General features: G+C 36.5%; 1 protein-coding gene across 1 annotated transcript in view; it reads left to right on the top strand.

Moving 5' to 3' along the window:
• Positions 1-19,104, top strand: part of LRIG3 (leucine rich repeats and immunoglobulin like domains 3) — a 44,435-nt gene extending 25,331 nt beyond the window's left edge. Inside the window, exons 6-19 of the mRNA XM_035344338.1 lie at positions 1,752-1,895; positions 2,205-2,348; positions 2,770-2,913; positions 4,280-4,360; positions 5,036-5,107; positions 5,479-5,550; positions 7,842-8,005; positions 11,323-11,643; positions 12,208-12,489; positions 13,103-13,555; positions 13,777-13,935; positions 14,997-15,140; positions 15,218-15,493; positions 18,370-19,104. Coding sequence (XP_035200229.1) covers positions 1,752-1,895; positions 2,205-2,348; positions 2,770-2,913; positions 4,280-4,360; positions 5,036-5,107; positions 5,479-5,550; positions 7,842-8,005; positions 11,323-11,643; positions 12,208-12,489; positions 13,103-13,555; positions 13,777-13,935; positions 14,997-15,140; positions 15,218-15,493; positions 18,370-18,614 — 2,701 coding nt within the window. The 3' untranslated portion in view covers positions 18,615-19,104. The remainder of the gene's footprint in view (positions 1-1,751; positions 1,896-2,204; positions 2,349-2,769; positions 2,914-4,279; positions 4,361-5,035; positions 5,108-5,478; positions 5,551-7,841; positions 8,006-11,322; positions 11,644-12,207; positions 12,490-13,102; positions 13,556-13,776; positions 13,936-14,996; positions 15,141-15,217; positions 15,494-18,369) is intronic.
• Positions 19,105-19,443: the final 339 nt, after the last annotated feature.

Raw genomic sequence — 19,443 nt, 5'->3', positions numbered from 1 at the left:
CATCTTTTTCCATGTTTTGGAAAACCTCAGTGTAGTAAATTGACAAGAGGATGGGCTAGAACTGTGCTTTGTTACATTGTGAATAATTATTTTCCATATAAGATAGTCAAGAGTTGAAAATTATAAACTCTGTTAGTTTATAATTTATAATAAGTTTGAAAGTAAAAGTTCATGAGAACAGTGAAGTGTTAGGACGCTTGGCAAAACTGGGAACTGTGACTGCATTTGCTCCCAGGAAAGACACAGTCAAACTTTTTTTTAAAGTTAAACTTTTGTTTTACTTAAGCTTCTGCAGAAGTGTGTGAAAATAGTCCTAAAAAGCTCATGATTTGTTAATGATCTCAGGAGATTTTTTGATCTTCAGATTCAACTGAAATTTTGGAAGTTGGTAATGTTCTTATTTACAAAAGTTCTACTCATTCACAATTCAGATAGTAAGCAGATCTAATTATGTCAGGTAGCTAATTTGCAATGAAGGCAGAAAAAGTATATTATCACTTGAAAGGTATTCGGAGGAGGTGTGGGGAAGAACTGGAGGCTATTCTTACTGAATGTTCTTTACAGCTTATGGACAGTCAGACAGAGGAGTAGGGTTTTATACTGGGGATTTGTTATCAGATAGAGCTTGTATATAAATGAGAAGAAACTTGAATTATTCCAAGACCAAGACTGCAAAATAGCTGTGTAATAACGTAGTTGTATAATAAAATAACTGTATAGTAATTGTAAAATAAGTATATAGAGAGAATTATTGAGGTCTTTATGTCCTGGAGGGAAGAAGAGGATTCTTCTTGGTTTGATGGGATGCAGGTTGATGGATCAAAGACTATCTTAAAGAGGCAAATCATCACTCACGGCTATATGAGGGCCTTTTCTTAGTATTGTACAGTCCTGGCTCTTCATATATCAATTGCTGCTAAGAAAAAAAGAATCACAAAAAAACTGTTAATTTGGCAAAGAGTAGCTAGTTTAAAATTCACCATTATAAAAGTAGTTAATGTTGTCCTCTGTGATTGCACAGGGGTAGATTTCCTTTTTTCACGTAGCTCAGATATATCTTCTTGGGGTTGGTGCAGGTATTGTGGTTGAAAAGGACCAAAACCAAGAAAATGTTGTGAAGAGCAGGAAAATGGAAAATACAGAGTGCTACCCTCTCTGCAGCTAGTTCTCCAGCTAGTTATGACTTATAACTAACTTGGGTACATTTATGTCCCAGTCTCTGATTTAAAAGTGGTATGTGTATAGTGGTGGGAGGGTGAGTGCCAAAACCACTGAGAAAGAGGGAAGAAACTATCCATAACTAGTTGTGGAGAGTGAGGGAAGAACACTTGACTCCAGATTAAGAGAGAAAAATTGTGCAGCGTATTTAATTCTGACTAGGTTGGATTATTGATTGCAATTACAAGCCCAAATTTACAACTCTACTTCTGGATAGACACCAGGAACTTATTTTCACTTTTGAGAACAGGATTAATCATGACATTCTACATCTACAAGTATTCTTTATAGCTGAACATCAAGGACCTATCAACTACTTGTCCTCGGTATCAGAAAGGTAGAACAGTATTAAAATAGTTAAACATAATGTATGTAACGTGTAATGTAACATGTTCGATTTTTATTGCATCTCGTTTCTGTTGTTTTATGTGCAAGACTTGTATTTAAATAAGGTTTGTTTCCAGGGAGGTAGGAAAGGTTGTTGGTATGCAGGTAAACTTACTCTGCTGTAACTGTAAAATTTATTGATGCAGGGAGCTGAATCGCAACAAAATTAAAAAAATAGATGGACTCACTTTCCAAGGACTTCCAGCTTTGAAGTCATTAAAACTACAGAGAAATGGTGTTACTAGGCTCATGGATGGTGCTTTCTGGGGATTAACCAACATGGAAGTCTTGTAAGTACCAGCTTTCATAGACTGTGCTGATAACATACTAAGCAGAATAACACATAAAGAACAGAATTGTTTGCTAAGATTTAAAGATGTTTTTGAAATAAAATGTTCTGGTGTGGTTTGAAAAGCAGCTACTATTAATCATTACACATGTAAAATAACATATTCTGAATGCATGCATACAACTCTAAATGTAAACAGAGGCTGCAGCTATCTAGCTGGTGTCATGAAGTCAGATCGGGACCCACAGCAAAGCACGCACAGCACTGAGTTTCTGAATCTTAGGACTTTTGTCTGTTTTTGTGTGTACAGGCAGCTGGACCATAACAACTTAACAGAGGTAACCAAAGGCTGGCTTTATGGCTTGCTGATGCTGCAGCAGCTCCATCTCAGCCAAAATGCCATCAGCAGGATCAGTCCTGATGCCTGGGAATTTTGCCAAAAACTCAGTGAGCTGTGAGTAGCTTTTATTCTATTCCAGTTTTGAAACCTGGGTGCATGCCAAAGCATGAGCTTCTTACCACTGATCTGTGAATTTTTCGTAACAAAGTTTCCAAGGTGACAGCAACTTTTTTGTGTGTAAGACAGTTACATTTTGTTGGAAGAAATTGAAGCCAACCATGACTGCTTCATTTCACCGTGGTAGTTGTATAAAAGCTGTAACATAGTCATTTTCAAATAAAAGAAATTCATCCTGCAGTAATTTGTGAATAATCAGAAATGCTACATAAGCTGTATGGTCAAAAATAGTGTAGTGGATTTTGTGATAGTTGTAAGGGAAAGAACGTTTTCCCTGCCTGAAAAAATCACCTGGGTTGAACTGAGTAATAAGTACTGCAATATAAACATTAAAGTCCATTTTTCCTTGAACTTCCAGAGATTTGACGTTCAATCACTTAGCAAGGTTAGATGATTCAAGCTTTGCTGGCTTAAGCGTGCTGGTTGGACTATATATTGGAAACAACAAAGTAAACTACATTGCTGATTGTGCCTTCCGGGGACTTTCCAGTCTACAGACTTTGTAAGTTGACAGACTTGATTTTTGATGTAAAACAAACAAAAAAAAAAATGAAAAGGAAACAAACAAAAAACCCACTGCACAGAAGTTTTTTGTGTGTGTGTGTGTGTTTTAATGAAAATATGCACAAACTTTTTCTTAATTTTCCTAGATAAGCATATATTTTTCTTTCAGTAAGTTACTCTTTTCAGAATAGTTGTGAAAGGGAAGACTTCTTTCTTTAAGGTTGTGCACAATGGATGCTGGTAATTATAAGACAAACTTCCTGTGGCATTATTAGGGTAAAGGCAAATTCAAAGGCAGCAGGCAGCACTGCTACCCACAGTGTTTGGGATCTGGGTCACAGTTGTGTCTTAATTGGATCAAAGTTTTCCATCGTGGTAGAATTAGGATGACACAACACTGCTTATGTTGGTGCTTATACTGATCAAGCAATTGTTTTAAGCATGTGATCTTTTTTTTTTCTTTTTGAAATAGCATTTTTTAAGGAAGGAGAATAAATAAGTAAATTAATCTAAAAATATTCTGTTTCATTAGGTTCTTCCAATTCTGTATCACCAAATCATCTGTTACCTAGATGAATAAAATAGTTACCTTTCCCTCTAGGCTTTGAAATAGTTGTTAACATTCAAAGGTATATTAATTCCTTAGACATTTGGTGTACACTATGTTTTTTTTTTTTGTTTGTTTGTTTGTTTTTAAAGTATGTGGAGAGATAAAGGTCATAAAAAGAGTAAGTCCAGAGATCTGTCAGTTGCCTACCGTGTCAGTTGCCTGACATGGTAGGAATTAGGTAGTAGACTTCTCCTAGACTTGTTCTCCTCTAGCCCTACCCTGTTGATTCTTTGTTCAGACACCATCTTTTCACAGATCTCTCTAATCTTCGTGCTTCATAGATAATTTAACTACTACTGTGGACATTACAGGATGTAAAAATTGACTTATTAATAAATCTATATGTGTTCTCTGTGTGTTAATGTTAAGAATTTATAAAGGCGACAAACGTGTTTTCATTCAAAGAGGCAACAGTTGATCCCTCCCTCTGATGTTCCTTCTGTGATAGTCCTGTACCTGAAAAACCTTGCAGGGGAATGTGGGTTTGTTTTCTGACAGTTCTCAAAACTTTGGTTTTGTGATCTTTCTAATTCTCAGTGGAAAAAGTCATAACTGATAGTTCTCAAAGTCTCCCAGTGGAAAAAAAATAAAAAATAAAATGAAGTAGTTATGAAGTAGCTAATGGGGGGGGGGTGCGCTACCAGACAGCTTTTTTTAGAAACAGTTTTAAATAATACACTTCAGAGCATACCTTGTTCTTCCTAATGGCTCTTATGGTTTGTTTTCTCTCCCTACACCCTTTCCCTTTAAATAGGGATCTGAAAAACAATGAAATATCATGGACTATTGAAGATATGAATGGTGCCTTCTCTGGTCTGGATAAACTTACGAAACTGTGAGTACTGCTACAATATTTTGTCTGATTCCTTAAAAAAAATATTAGCTTATATTAGCTTATATTATGCCTGTTTCAAGGGGCCAGTCCAACATATTTCCCATAGCTGAGATGATTTTTCTCCCTTACCACTTTGTTTGCTATAAAATGTTCCTTTCTATAAACAGAACTTTCAGACTTTTCAAGTCAAATTAATCTGAAATATACATTCAGATTTAAATGTTAAATATAGAGAAACCTTTTAGAAAGAATGAGGGCTTCTTATAATATAGGAAGTAATAAGTGTATTATCAAATATTATAGAGTCATAGTGACAGGAATAGTCTTTGATAAAGTAATGCAGCATCCAATGGAAAAGGCTTCTATGCAGAAAAGATACTATTTGCAAATGCACATATACAAATAATAAAAAAAAAAAGATGCTTATGTGTATACACCTAAGTAATCCACATCACTGAATTCTATACTTCTTACATCTTTTAAAATCATTGTAAGATTGAGATGTTGACTCAAGTATAATAAATGGGTATGTTTTAAAGGTGAGACATTTACCTGCATTGGGGAAGATTGAATCGTGATTATTAGTCCAAGTTTAGAGACAAATGCCACAAATGCAATTGTTTAGCTCCAAAAATGCTCCCATCTTTTTTACATTATATTCTTAATATTTTTCAGGATACTGCAAGGAAACAGGATTAGGTCCATTACAAAGAAAGCATTTTCTGGCTTGGATGCACTTGAACACCTGTAAGTAGTAGAAATTCATATTTAAGCCAACATTGGAAAAATGAATTTTGATACTAATTGAAACAAAAATAGGACTGACAAGCTTTACTCATGACTTTGAACGGAACACTCTTACCCTGGATGATGGAGTATTCTTAAGAGCGTTCTTCTGGTTTGGAAATCTGCTGAATATGAGCTTTGGTATTAATGCAGAAAGTGTTAAGTGTATTAAGCATGCTATAAAACTCTTCAATATTATTGCTTTGGTTTTTGAGCTTGGGAATCATTTGTATATCAGTAATGTAGCAAACTATTCCTGGAGTCTTCATGCTAAATACATTCAATTTCATAAATTACTCTTTCCTCCCCTAATATTTTTTTTTTTTTTGTAGAGATCTAAGTAACAATGCAATTATGTCAGTTCAAGGAAATGCATTCTCACAAATGAAGAAACTCAAAGAACTGTAAGTTTCTGTCTAAAAATATCACCTCTATTAAATGTGTATATCCATATAAATATATAAATAAAAGCCTTGTGAGCTGTTGCCTGATGCAGGGATAAACTCTAATTTTAACTTCTCTGAAGGTGTCAAAGTTTTCTTACTCTTTAAGTGATGAGTGTATTTAAGTAAGATAGCGTAGGGTAGGAAATGTTCATTTTCTGCTACATTTGGTGTCTGGGGTCCTGGTTTTAAATTGGCTGATCTCTAATAGATATTAGGTAAGGGAGACTTTGATGTAATGTGCTATAACATCAGCAATGCTGTCGCTGAGCTAAAGCTTACTGGACCAGTGAAATGAAGTAACGTAATTCTTTTGTAAAGGCCTGGTTGTCAGTGCTTATAATTGGGTCCTTCTATCCTGTAGTAGCAAAGGGACAGATCTTCACAAAAGTTGTGAAGCGGTCAATGGGAAGAATGTATTTTTTTTTAGTGAGCTTTTTTTTTTCCTCTCTTTTTCTCTTCATTGAGGCATTAGACTTTATAGCTGCATTTTGCTGAAGAGAAAAATTTAGTCATTGTTCCTGGTGTTTTGAGCACAGTTAATAATACTTCCTTATTTCTCCTCTATTCATATCAGTCTTCTGTAGTCAGATCTGTTTTTCTGAGTTTCTCTATTGTGTAGTACAGCAACAAATTGAAGAATAGCAAAAAGATGTAGCTCTTATTATGAGTACTTGGAGTTTCTCACTTCTGTTCTCCAGTATTACCGTGTTGGGTGCAGTAGAGAGGGTATCAAGCAACCTTACGTATTTGGTTCATTTAAAGTTCAGTTTGACCCATATTCTGGCATAGCTGTAGAAAGCAGCAGCCATGTTCCTACCCATAGCCAGCCATTTTCTGCCTTTTCACTTCCAAGGTTTGGATCTGGTTGTATTACTTGATTAGTTTGCTGAACTCAGCCAGCCAGATGCAGGGCAATTGCTAGATCTGGCAAAAAAGAAGCTATGGGAGCCCAGGACTGACAGGTTTTGATAGAGATGATTTGAAGAGTGATCAGCTGTGATGGAATGACAGGCTAAAACACTGCTTCAGGAGATGTAAGATGCTACAAGATAACGGTCCGTGAACACCTCAGTGAAGTAACTACTCAGAAGTTGCTGTTTTTTCTCTATTTCTCCTGAAATACGTAGTACACCTCCATTATGTTGAACAAGATGTAGACAGGTGTCTACATGATGTCTACAGGTGTCTGTTTGCTTTCCCAGAAGTAAAATTATTTAATAAAAATTCCCATCTAGTTGTTTTATTCTAAGGCCCCTGGAGTGTGAATCTGAAAACAATATGACACGTATCCTGTGCATCAGGGTAGCTAAAACTGCTGTGCTTTTGCTGCCCCCTAAGAATAACAAGAATGTCCTTAGAACTTCAATGAAAGATGACCTGTTTAGATGTGAAATGGTCAGCTGGCATCCCTGGATTTTTATCTCTGCATTGTTAGGGTGAAAAGATAGCACAGGGCTTCTTCCTTTTCAATAAAAATTCAATATTTTTTATGCTAATTAGTATGTCTCCATTTACCTTTAAAGCTGTTTTTCTCATTGTATCCATAAATTACTTTTCCTTTTTCTCCAAGGGTAGGTAATATTACAAACTTTGATAAGAGTTTCGTTACTGACTGTTCTTTAATTAATTTTTTAAAAGGTGATTCAAGTTTTCAGCCAAAACTGAAACTCTTCCTACTTCACCTATTGATTATATATATACACAGAATATACCTTTGGCTTATTCTTTTATTTTATTTTTTCCTGTGTGAATGTAGCTATTCATGTAAGTTAGGTAAGCTGATTCTTACACTTGTTATTGCACCACTGACTATTCTTCATCACACCACTCTTCTTTTTAACCATCCTTCCCCAAGGTAAATTTTGACTAAAATGGAAAATGAGGGAATTGTCACAGATTTTTTTTTGATGTTAGCTTTCAGAGAGCCTTCTGGACTGTTGTCCTAAGTGCCCATTCTGTGTCTTCCACTGCTGATGGTAGTTTTGTACCCGAGACACTAGAAATATGCCTAATTGCCTGGAATCATGTATGTAGCAGAAACAAGGAGTTGAGGATAACATGTCAGCTTTGTAAAATATAGAAGTCCTGACAATACTGTCATCAGATTTAAACTAAATAGCATTGGTGTCTTTCTTTTATAATGTATGTATTTAGGTTGAAGCTTAGCTTTGTTACTGCCTTGTGTTCATAAGGATCTGTTTAAAAGAAAAAAAAGCAAACTGTCTTTGAATGTAATTGCTTTTTCTTAGGCACTTAAACACATCGAGTCTCTTGTGTGACTGCCAGTTAAAATGGCTACCACAGTGGTTATCAGAGAACAACTTTCAGAGCTTTGTAAATGCCAGTTGTGCCCATCCTCAGCTGCTAAAAGGGAGAAGTATTTTTGCTGTCAGCCTTGACGGATTTGTCTGTGGTGAGTGTATTCTCTACTCCTCATTTCATAGAAAAAAATTTTGCTGAATGAATTGTTTTTTTTGTTGTGGTTTCTCTGATATGTTTTTATTTCACTAGTAAAATGGAAAGCGTTTAATATTTTTTAACATTTTCGTCTCTGTTCCCAAACTCTGATGTACAAAAAAAGTTTGTGGCTTTCTACAAGATGGGAACTGACATTTTTCTGACTTTCGTTCCATGTACAGCTTATATAGTACATAGCATAGCGTGCAAGCGAAAGCTCAACAGTTTGTGGTGGTAAACGTATATGCTTCTAGATTTAAAAGATTGATATTGTTTAAATAACTATCATTTTTAAGTGAGACATATTTTGGCAAACTTAAGATGCCGTTTGTGGTTTTGTTTATTTGTAAATTACTTTCATACTTTGTCAGATTTTATGTTATTTAAAAGCTGAGAAAGTTTGAAGTTAAAATAGCCATATTCTGACGTTTTTTGTGTGTGTGCTTGAAGTCTACTTTAGAAATGTTTGGGATCACCAAGTTGTTGCTTGTATTTCAACTGTATTTTGAAATATCCAATTTCCACAGTTGTGTTATTAATGTTTTGTATCTCAGTATGCCAGATAGTGAATGCTAATAACATATTCTTACTTTACAGCGTGAGAATTTGAGGTGATAGCATTTGCCTTAAAATAACATTTCTCTTCATGTGTTTAGTAGCATTCATTATCACCTTGATGTACGTGCAGGAGAATAGTGAACATACAGTAGGAGTTCAGAGCAAAGATGCAAGTGTATTTCAGTACTCTGATACATTAAGTGAGAACTTGGAAAATCACGGGAAATTGAAAGCTAACAGGATGTCATATTTTTTTTTGTTGTTGTGCACATTTGATTTTTCTCTTAATAAAACAATTCAAACTTTATATTCTTTGGAGACAACAATTATCGTTTTTGTCTTCTCAATAACTTTCATTTTGTTGCAAACCGGATTGCTTAATTTTTACTATTTCTAATCATATCCTGTTTTCAGTGGCAAAGCAGGCACAGAATATAAAATAATACATAAAAAAATTATCCCTTCATGTTAGCAGTCAAATGTTTTAATATATTAATGTTAAATAATGAGTAGATGGTGCATAATTTAGCTAGTGCTGAAAAGTAGAAGTTGACATAGTGCAGGAAATTACTGATTGTTCGATAGCTAATGAAATATATATGAATAATATATCATTATTTATGAGAAACTCAGGCAATATATTCAGTTGGGGGATTTAAATATATATCTCTTATTTGTTAAACCACAGGGGACAGCGATCTTAATTTTAGCTGCTGAATGCCATTTGTAATAAATTAATTTTAAAACATTTAAAATGTGTTGACAAAAAGGGATGTATTAAGAGTAAGTATATACATTTAACACACAAAGTAACTGTGATGCAGAAGTAACTAGAATCTCTTCATGAAATCAGTGGTGTTTCACTGCTTATTTTATTAAATCTTTAAAAATGTGCTATCATTAGACCTTTGAATGTACATGCATATATTGACTTATAAGTTTAAAATGACCACCTTTGCTTTTATAGAATTTTCAGGAGGAATAGATTTTGCCTTATCTGAAACTAAAATAAATAATCTATTACATATTATTTGTGTAAGTGTATAAATCCTTCAAATCAAAAGTTACACTTTTGAAAACAGGAGACAGGAGGGAGTCATCATGTATTTGTTAAAGGAAGGCACATGTTAGACAAGATTCTGTGAAGCTAAAAATTAAGAAGTCCATATAACGTATGTTTTCTAAAAGCATTTATTTCAAGCTGAAACAAATCATGAAACATTTCTGTACCAGAGATACCTGTGGAAGGAAAGCAGAAGAGATGCTTTAGTGACTTGAATTAATTACTTCAGTTTAACATAATGTTGCTAAAAGAGTATAACCTAGGTGAGGAATAAAGTGGCTTCTATAAAGTAAGAAATATATTCCTCAAAAGTGAAAGAGTGTGTGTGTATGTGTGCGTATGTATGTTTGGGATACATCTGTGTCTCTATGTGTTTGTGTGATACATGTACTCAAATAAACACTATCCTGAAAAAGACAGGTTTGCTGGTTTTATCCTGAGATGTTCTTTTGTATTCTGTAACATCTGCTTATTTGAGTGACTTTCCCACCACTTCCTCCAAATGATTGCCACATTAAAAAATGTTGTTACTACGTTGATAATACAACTGAAACAGAGTGAAATATGTCCTGCTGTTGTTTCACGTGGCTCATTTAGATATATACTATGATATATATTAGATATATATATATATCTATAGATATATATATATATCTATATATATATATAGATATATATAGATATATACTATGTTTTCTTAGTTATCTTTGAGCAAAGTCAATGCAAGTGTCAACTGTTTTTGCAAACGCTATAATCAGTCTTGGAGGACTTAATACACAGATACGAAGGAGGTAAAACTAAGCGGCCTGAGTTTGGATTCAGGAAGGCTTTTCCTTCAGTACATGCAAAGTTTGGGCTTGAGCCTTTGTCGGTAGGTAGGAGACATCATGAGAGCTGGGAATACTCTAAGCCTTCTGCTTCTGGGAGACCAAGCATTTAATTGCCTATGCCTTTTGTACACGCAGTCTACATGCATTTGACAAAATAACTAGTTCAGACGGCAACTAACCATGTGAAGTAACAGTCTTGTTAGGGTAACTTAGAGTGAAAGGACCTCCAGAAAATAACCACGTGATATTTTTGTGTGGTGTCTTCTTAAGGGATTCGGCATTGCTGCATTTGCAAGGTGTACCAAACAGCTGCAAATAATTTGAAAAATTGATTTGTACATGATTTTTTTTTTGTGTATGGGTTTTGGGAAAACCCTGGACTTTAACTTTCTGTTTCTGATAGCAGAACTATGCTTTCAATAAAGAAAAAATCATAGCAACTTCAGGTGTTGTAAAGATGAAGGGTAGGCTTCATGACTGACATTTGGAATAGTTCTTACGGATGTCAAGGGGTAGTTCTTTTCAGTGCTTCTGTTGAAAAAACTGTACATGCAGTCTGCTTTTAAATGTGCTTTCTCTTCAATAAGAGATGACTTGGCACAAAAAAAATCATAAATATGGCATCTTTAAATGCCCTAAGGCTGACAAAACTTAAAATGAAAGCATTGTGTATCCATTTTATAAATGCTTATTTGACTCTTCTCTCAAACATATAAAAACAAGTCTTACAAACTCTTTCTAAAAAGAGTCCTCAGGGCCCACATATATTTTTCTCTTTCTCAGTATTACTTTTTGTTTTTCTCCCTTCTCCCCTCTCTGCAGATGATTTTCCTAAGCCACAGATAACTGTCCAGCCAGAAACCCAGTCAGCAATTAAAGGCTCCAATTTGAGTTTTGTATGTTCGGCAGCCAGCAGCAGTGATTCCCCAATGACTTTTGCATGGAAGAAAGACAATGAATTACTACATGATGCTGAAATGGAGAATTATGCACACCTCCGGGCACAGGGTGGTGAAGTGATGGAGTATACTACCATCCTTCGGCTACGCAACGTTGAATTCAGCAATGAAGGGAAATACCAGTGTGTTATTTCAAATCACTTTGGTTCATCCTACTCTGTTAAAGCCAAACTTACAGTAAACAGTAAGTATGTTACTTTTTACTTGTGGATTTGAAGTATAATCATTTTAATCAAGATACGTAAACATATTTCTTTCCATTCTCATCATCTGCTTCTTTTAGAAGATCCCTTAATAAGCTGAGATTTCTTCTTGAAATATCTGGTTCCAAGATCACAATCCAGTTTTACATCTGGCCCCACTGTGCTGAACTAGTACAGCGAAAAAACAAATAAACCGAATTTTTAGTAAATGTGACAAAGTCTGTGCAACACAATGGGAAAACACTAATCTAAATACTAATCTTTTCTTCACAGGGAGTAAGTCTATACTGTTTAAAGACAGATTCTGTGTCAAGATCATGAAGGAAGCTGTTAGCAGAAATTAGATTTTGATCTTGGTAGTCTTGCAGACTTCACATCTCCCTCCTTTTCTGTTAGCCGTCTATTGATAAATTCAGGTTGTATGGGTTTAGTGCATTTTTAAGCCTAAGAAGAGTGTTAAAATAATGAATACGCTGTGCTAAAAAATAAATCTGTCTTTCATATACGATTTATTATTCATTTTGGTATCACTAATTTTCCTTTAGTGCTGCCTTCGTTTACGAAGATTCCCATGGACTTAACCATTCGTGCTGGGGCAATGGCACGTTTGGAATGTGCTGCAGTTGGGCATCCTGTCCCCCAGATTGCTTGGCAGAAAGATGGTGGAACAGATTTTCCTGCAGCACGCAAGAGGCGTATGCATGTCATGCCTGAAGATGACGTATTCTTTATTGTTGATGTGAAAATCGAGGATACAGGTGTTTATAGCTGTACAGCTCAAAACACTGCTGGAAGCATTTCAGCTAATGCAACGTTAACAGTACTAGGTAAAAAATTGGCAATCCTTAATGACATAAATCTTCTTGAAGATCAGAACTATTGCTGAGCAGTTTTAAAATCATATGCTGACTAAAAATAACATTATTTTTAAAGTGCTGAATAGTAATTTTAATCTTCTGAAATACTATGTATTGACACATAATTATAGATTAGAAATGTGTATTCCAGTAAACAATCACTATTATAATGCACAGTAATAAAGAATAGTTATGCTTCATTTCTCAGGTGTAAATGAAACAACTTCTAATATATAGAAAAGAAAAATGGGCTGATGTCTTGTTTTAGAGATAGGAGATTTTTTTTAACTTTTAATTTCCTGATGTTTTGTTAACCATCTTTAACCTATTTCTTTACACTCTTAAGTGTGTGTGATTCAGCCTTTTATCTTTATAAGGAAAGCAAGCATCTAAATCTGATCAACTAACAAGCAAACCACAGGCTCTTAGTTCAAATTCCTTGAAAGTGTTTTCTCTGAGAACAACAGTAAGCTTCATTAGGCCTTACTGATGCATTTAATTTAGCTTTTCCTCTTGAGCTGTGAAGGAAAGGGGCATATTCCCATTCTTTCAAGGTCATATAAAGCCTATTCTTTCTTTTCAGAAACACCATCATTTTTGCGGCCTTTGCTGGATCGAACTGTAACAAAAGGTGAAACTGCAGTCTTGCAGTGTATTGCTGGTGGTAGCCCTCCACCCCGACTGAACTGGACTAAGGATGACAGCCCTCTCGTGGTAACAGAGAGACATTTCTTTGCTGCAAGCAATCAGTTACTGATTATTGTAGATACAGATGTAGAAGATGCTGGGAAGTATACTTGTGAAATGTCTAATACACTTGGAACAGAACGAGGCAACATTCGTCTTAATGTAATTCCTACTCCCACCTGTGATTCTCCTCAAAACATTGCTCCATCACTTGATGATGATGGATGGGCCACAGTTGGCATTGTGATCATAGCTGTGGTTTGCTGCGTGGTGGGCACTTCCTTGGTGTGGGTGGTCATCATCTACCACACCAGAAGGAGAAATGAAGATTGCAGCATCACAAATACAGGTGTGTAAACTGAAGGTTAGCCTTGGTAGGAAAAAAAAAAAAAAAAAAAAAAGTTTGTGGTTACTTTCCAGTGACTTTTTTTGTAGGAACACTTATGTGCTTTTACTTGTTCAGAAGAGTGAATAGCTTGTTACTTTCAGCACTGTGCTGACAAATTTAAAAATGCTCTACAAACCCTGAAGTTTGCTTATGGCTTTTGTGCATGTTTTGCTTCACCACAGATGAAACAAATTTGCCTGCTGACATTCCAAGTTACCTGTCATCCCAGGGCACGCTGGCTGAAAGGCAAGATGGATATGGTTCATCTGAAAATGGCAGTCACCATCAATTTCTCACATCTTCTGTGGGAGGGTATTTCTTACAGCAGAGGGACAGTAATGGTAGGTATGAAATGTTAAGCAGATTTTCCAGTTCACTTGAGTAGCTACAGTTTGGCTGTTGTCTAACTTATTGAAATAGCACTAGTGAAACATCTTCACTAAAGTTGAAGATAGGGCATAAAATGTATTGCATGTGATTGCATCAACAAGCTAATAACAGAAACTTGGTTCTGTTCATCCAAATGACACTATGGCTTTGCTTAAATCCTTTTCTCTAGTCTTAAGGATAACTTTAAACTGATGATTACATTTCCAAAACAAGAGTGCCCAAAACAATTGTGTCTTCCTCTGTTGTATCTTGAAAAGGATGCTTGCAATGCAATGTAGAGATGGGTGCTAGTAGCGGCATAACTTTAGTATAATATAACTTAAAAAGTTTCCTGTTAGAAAAGTTGTTAGGTTCAAAGTCAATAAATCTGCACTCACCTTAAATTGTTTAAAGCTGCAGTATTTTTACATATTTGGCCCCTAAGAATCCAAAACATACCTCAGTTTGGGAGGAAAATACATCTTACTGGGAAGGAGTTAGGAATGGAGATGCTGTCAGCAGCTGGGGCTGATGTCAATGGACCAGTGGTGAGAAAGTCCTGCAGTTGTGAGGTAGTGAGAGGAGCTGCCTCTTTGCAAAGCTAGGACCATGGAGCAAGTCCATAGCTTTCAGGTGCTACTGAGCTGAAAGAAGACCTGTTCGAGCAGCCAGTGACTCCCTCTGACTCTTCCACCCATAAATTTCTCATTACCTCTCTCTGCTCCAAAAGGAGCAGTGCGCTCTGTTATATACAACAGAAAATGAGCCTGGCTTCCAGTGCTTTAGAGGAAGCAAGTCCTTGGTTCTGATCATATAATGAAGCAAAGTGTGACACGTTCCCAGTCAAGCTAATTAATTGAATGCTTTCTAGAATTAACCTTTTCATCAAAAGGTTAGGTTAAGCTTAAGCAAGCTCTAAATATACTGTGAAATTTAATTGAAAAGATGAGGCTTTTAGCAGAATTTACTCAAAAAAGCATACATTGAGGCTTAATAAAAGACTATACGCTGACGTGTTGATTATATTTTTAAGGTATTTGCCACCTAGATAACAGCAGTGAAACAGACATGGAGGGTGTTGCAGATCCATTCCTATGCCACTATCTGGGGACTTCAGGGACTTTGTATTTAAAAGGAAACACATATGGTTCTGAGGCCTTTGAAGCCTGCAGCACAAGTAAGTTGGAAAAAAAATAATTCTAATTCAATTTTACTCTATGATAAATCTATATAAAAATAATTTGTCATCTTTAGGTTGCAGTCCTGACCAAAGAACAGTAAGCCTGGACCAATATGAGTCTGGATATTTAAAGAAAAAGGAATGTTATCAATACTCACCTCCACTGGAAGATCCCTTTGACCAATGTGTTGGCATTGTTGGAATGCAGGCTACAAGTAGCAAATTAATTACCTCCATTTATACTCAAAATGAAGGAACTGGACTAAAAAGCAGAAGTCTTAACTCAGACAAATTTGATTTAAACAGAAGTTTGGAACCCTCATCTATTATCAGTAACAGCACTTTCATGGGTATGTTTCTTGCTGTTTTTACTCAAGCTGTTGGCGTCCTTATTGTCTGCTGTTCCCTATTTGCAACACTAAGCAAATCTGATTTCTCAGCTTTTTGTTTCCCCCTCCTACAATAAGTAACTCTTTAATAGTGCTTTGCTCATATAGCTAGTGTTGTGAAAAAATGGTTTTGTTCAATGTTGTGTGGGTTTCTTTCAGCAGGTGTCAGCGAATTCAGTAAGATAATACAGCATGTGGAATACAAGTACTATTGAAAGGAGGAGAGGAGAGATGGGAAGTAGCTGAGGAAAGGCAGTTGGAGAGTTGTACTTAACGTTTTGCATATGTTCTTGTGTCCTCCCCCCTTCCTCTCCAAGTAATTTACAATACGGCAGTGTCTATTTTTAAGGCATGCCCAACACGATGAGATATAGAACTGTATCTCATATAAGCTGTATCTCCATGGCAGTGCACCAGGACAGTTGGATGTTCCCGAGCTGGGTGTGCCCTCTGGATCGGACTGGGAGTTAGGCAGGATAGGGGCCCTCTCCTGTGTTACAGAGAGGGCCCCTTGGAGCTTATTCAGAAGCAGAATTGACCTGCATCAAAGAAGTCCTCAGATACATGGACTTGTACCATAGATGTGCTAGCCCAGTGAGGTGATTGCCCCCTGGTTGTAACTGCGAGCCCTCTTCTAAGGAGCGTGAGGTACAGCAAAGTGAACGTTTGAAGCTTGGGAAGAGAAAAGTGATTGCAGTAAAACTGCGTAATGAGCAGATTTTAGATTACCAGAAGATCTTAATAGCTCACATTTACACATCTCTTCAGCAGTGTGATTTTTATCTCAACGTAGCTGGCAGATTTCCATAAATGCTAGGGTTCTTAAGTACATCTTCTCAAACTTCAGGCATACCAGAAGTTTTGCCTACCAGGCAAAAGGTGCACAGGAGGGCTGGGGCAGGTGAGGAGACTGACTCTGCTGTATGAGGATATATTGTAACGCTGTCAGCCACAACAATTTACTCTTCAAAGTAAGGCACTGTAGAAAAATGCTCTGTCCACCCCTCCTGTCTCTTCTTTTTTCTTCGTGTGAATGACAGAAGAATTCCTGAAGGGGAAAATGGTTGCTTTAATTTTGAAGCTCACTATTTTTTTGGGTTGGTTTGGTTGGTTTATTTAAAATGCATATAAACACACGTACTGCTTTCATGCCTGTGATATCTGAGTGCCAAGTGCACTCAGATACTGTCGACTCTTTCCTGGCTTGTGTGTCAGCAGACTTGTTCAGGGCCTGGATCTGCCTGCTGAGGCGAGGGAACCTGTGGGAATGTGTATCACTGGGCTCTTTGTTCTCCAGGGGGAGGGAGGGAGGTAGAAGTTCTGAAGCGTTACCCCTTCAAAAGCCAGATGTTCAGAACATAAAACACTGCAGATGCCACAACATCTGGCAGGGGCCCTGGGACTGCACACAGCCTCCTGGCTGCCTGCCACTATTGCAGTGGTAGGACTGTGCAGATAGGGCTTTACAACACATCTCTTGCAGAAAGAAAGTGGCTCTGCTGTGTGAGGATACAGCTTTGAGGGTTCATACTCCCCTTTCTGCCCTAAAAACCTATGCAGAGTTACTTGTCAGTTTTCTGAGCTAATACCAACCCAAGTTGCATTATCGCTGTGTTGGACATTCATTATCATTAAAACTCTTCACTCAAAAGAGCCTGTGGTTAGATCTTGGAGATGGGTGTGGAAGAGGTCTTGATACTTTTCTTGCCTTTAGTTTTGGAGTTGCTTCTTCATCATCAATGTCTTCAAATCCAGCCCCCTTTTTGCCCCTACAGTCACAATGAGGAAAGGCACTTGGCTTCAACATCACTGCTGATGTGTGAGGCAGAAAGTTCACAGCTTGGATTTTTTTTTTTTTTTAAGACAGCCAGTTCATTTGTAGCTTTGGTGCTGAGGCACAGCCTTTTATATTATGTTAGGAGCAAAACAGCTTTGCAAATCATTGATACAAGTATGGATTTTGTCCAAATCCTTTTTTAGTAACATCTCAAATTACAATTTTAAACTTTTGCTTTTAGCAAAAAGGCAAAACCAGAAGTATGGCTTCAAAAATGAGCCTGTGACATAATATTTTAAGTATCACAGATACTATGCTTTGTGTCAGCTGTATCAGGGCATCAGAGAAAGCCCTTCTTGTGGAGGTGTTAACACTAGCACCTTACCAGTATTTTCTGGATAGTGAATACAGATATTTATAAATAGACATTCAACTGAAATGCCATATTCTCCTGTGGTTTATATCTGTTCTAGCCAGTTGCAGGCAGAGAAATGAAAGCATAGTTTGGCTGACAGGACCTTCATTACTAATAGGAAATGTTAGCCAGAAGAAATACTGTTTTAGCATTCTGATTGCATGGTGGTGGGTGTTGTATAACCATATTCTAATTATTCTTTTAATTTGTGCTGAACTGCATTGCAGATTTCATGTGTCATTGGTTCACTGAAGAACAGGACAGAGCGACTGTTCTGACTTAGAACAGTTCTGCATTAGAACAGGTCTTGTGATTTGTTTATTGTTTGGTCTCTGCCCTTCCCCAAAGAAAACACGCATGGAAGTAGTCATGAAAACAAAGGTAATGAAGTTATGTCACGTGTGTGGCTGTCAAGTCATTTATGTTAGAAATGTTTATAATGTCTCAGGTGGCAGAATCTTACCATATAGCTGTGATCACACTTAGGTTTTCTTTTAACAGGAAGAATAATAGTTACATAAAATCTCACCTTTGTGAACTTTTGCTTGTGTCAGTCCTTGGCTTTCATTCTAATGTGAAGCCCTCAGTGAAACACAAATCTGTCTGCATCAGTATTTCTGTACTTACATATTTGCTATCTTTCAGGAACATTTGGAAAGCCTTTATGGAGGCCTCAGCTGGACTCTCTTTCAAGTCATAGACAGCCAGCAAGTTGCCAACCAAAAACCTCCCATAATAATCCTCATGCCTCATTGGACTTTGATTCAGAGGCAGATGAAGATGGAAAGCAAAGGACAGTTTCTAGAGGAGAAAATAGCATTTATACTTACAAACAATCCTTTGAAAACTTCAGGACTTCTACTTTTCAATCCTGTGATTTGGATACATAGCTCCTTTTGGACCTGCCATTGATTTCTGGAACCAAAGTAATACTTTGACATACTACTACCTCAGTGTGGAACGTTATTTAAAAGGGGAATAAGAAAAGGAAGAAGGGAAGAAAGAAACCACATGATGCTATGAACTCAGAACAAATACATGCATTTTTATTCAAATAAAACAAAATTGCCAAAATGCTCTAAGTTTTTATACAGGGAAAGCATTCTTTATAAAAATACTATATTTCTAATTATTTTATAGCTTTGTTTTATGCAAATAATATCTTGTAAATTAATGGTGTAAATAATACAGCATATGTATTTCTATGCCAGACTTCATTTTACTGAAATGAGTAGTAAACATTCTAATTTTGTACTGTTACTTGTACCTTTTTTATAAATGGAAACTCCATGCTGTTTGCAGGTATCATGCATCTTATTTGCACATTACTTTTAATAAACTATGCTGCCATGTGGTCTCTGACCCACATTACTGTATGAAGAATGAGAAGTGTGAATTGTGTTTGTAGAGAAAAGGAGTATTGCATCTGTAGGTGCATTCTGTTGCATGTTTTCACCTTAATTTGCCTGAAACTTGTGTTTCTGGATTTACTGTGTTAAATGTGTTCAGCTTCTAAGAGTGGGTGTGGTCCTGCCACAACTACTGGTGGTTGGTAAGATAACTTCAATCTATTTGTGCCAAAATAAATATGCAAATCTTCCACTTTCTGCATTCCCACAATCAACTATGTATGCACACATTCTCAGTTTTCATGCACACAAGACTGTAACACTGCCTGTGCCTGCAACTAGTGTGCATGCATCTGGTGGAGGATATGCA

Source organism: Oxyura jamaicensis, chromosome 1 (genome assembly GCF_011077185.1).
Source record: "Oxyura jamaicensis isolate SHBP4307 breed ruddy duck chromosome 1, BPBGC_Ojam_1.0, whole genome shotgun sequence".
NCBI classification, from domain to species: Eukaryota; Metazoa; Chordata; class Aves; order Anseriformes; family Anatidae; genus Oxyura; species Oxyura jamaicensis.
This window is presented reverse-complemented; position numbering and strand designations above follow the sequence as displayed.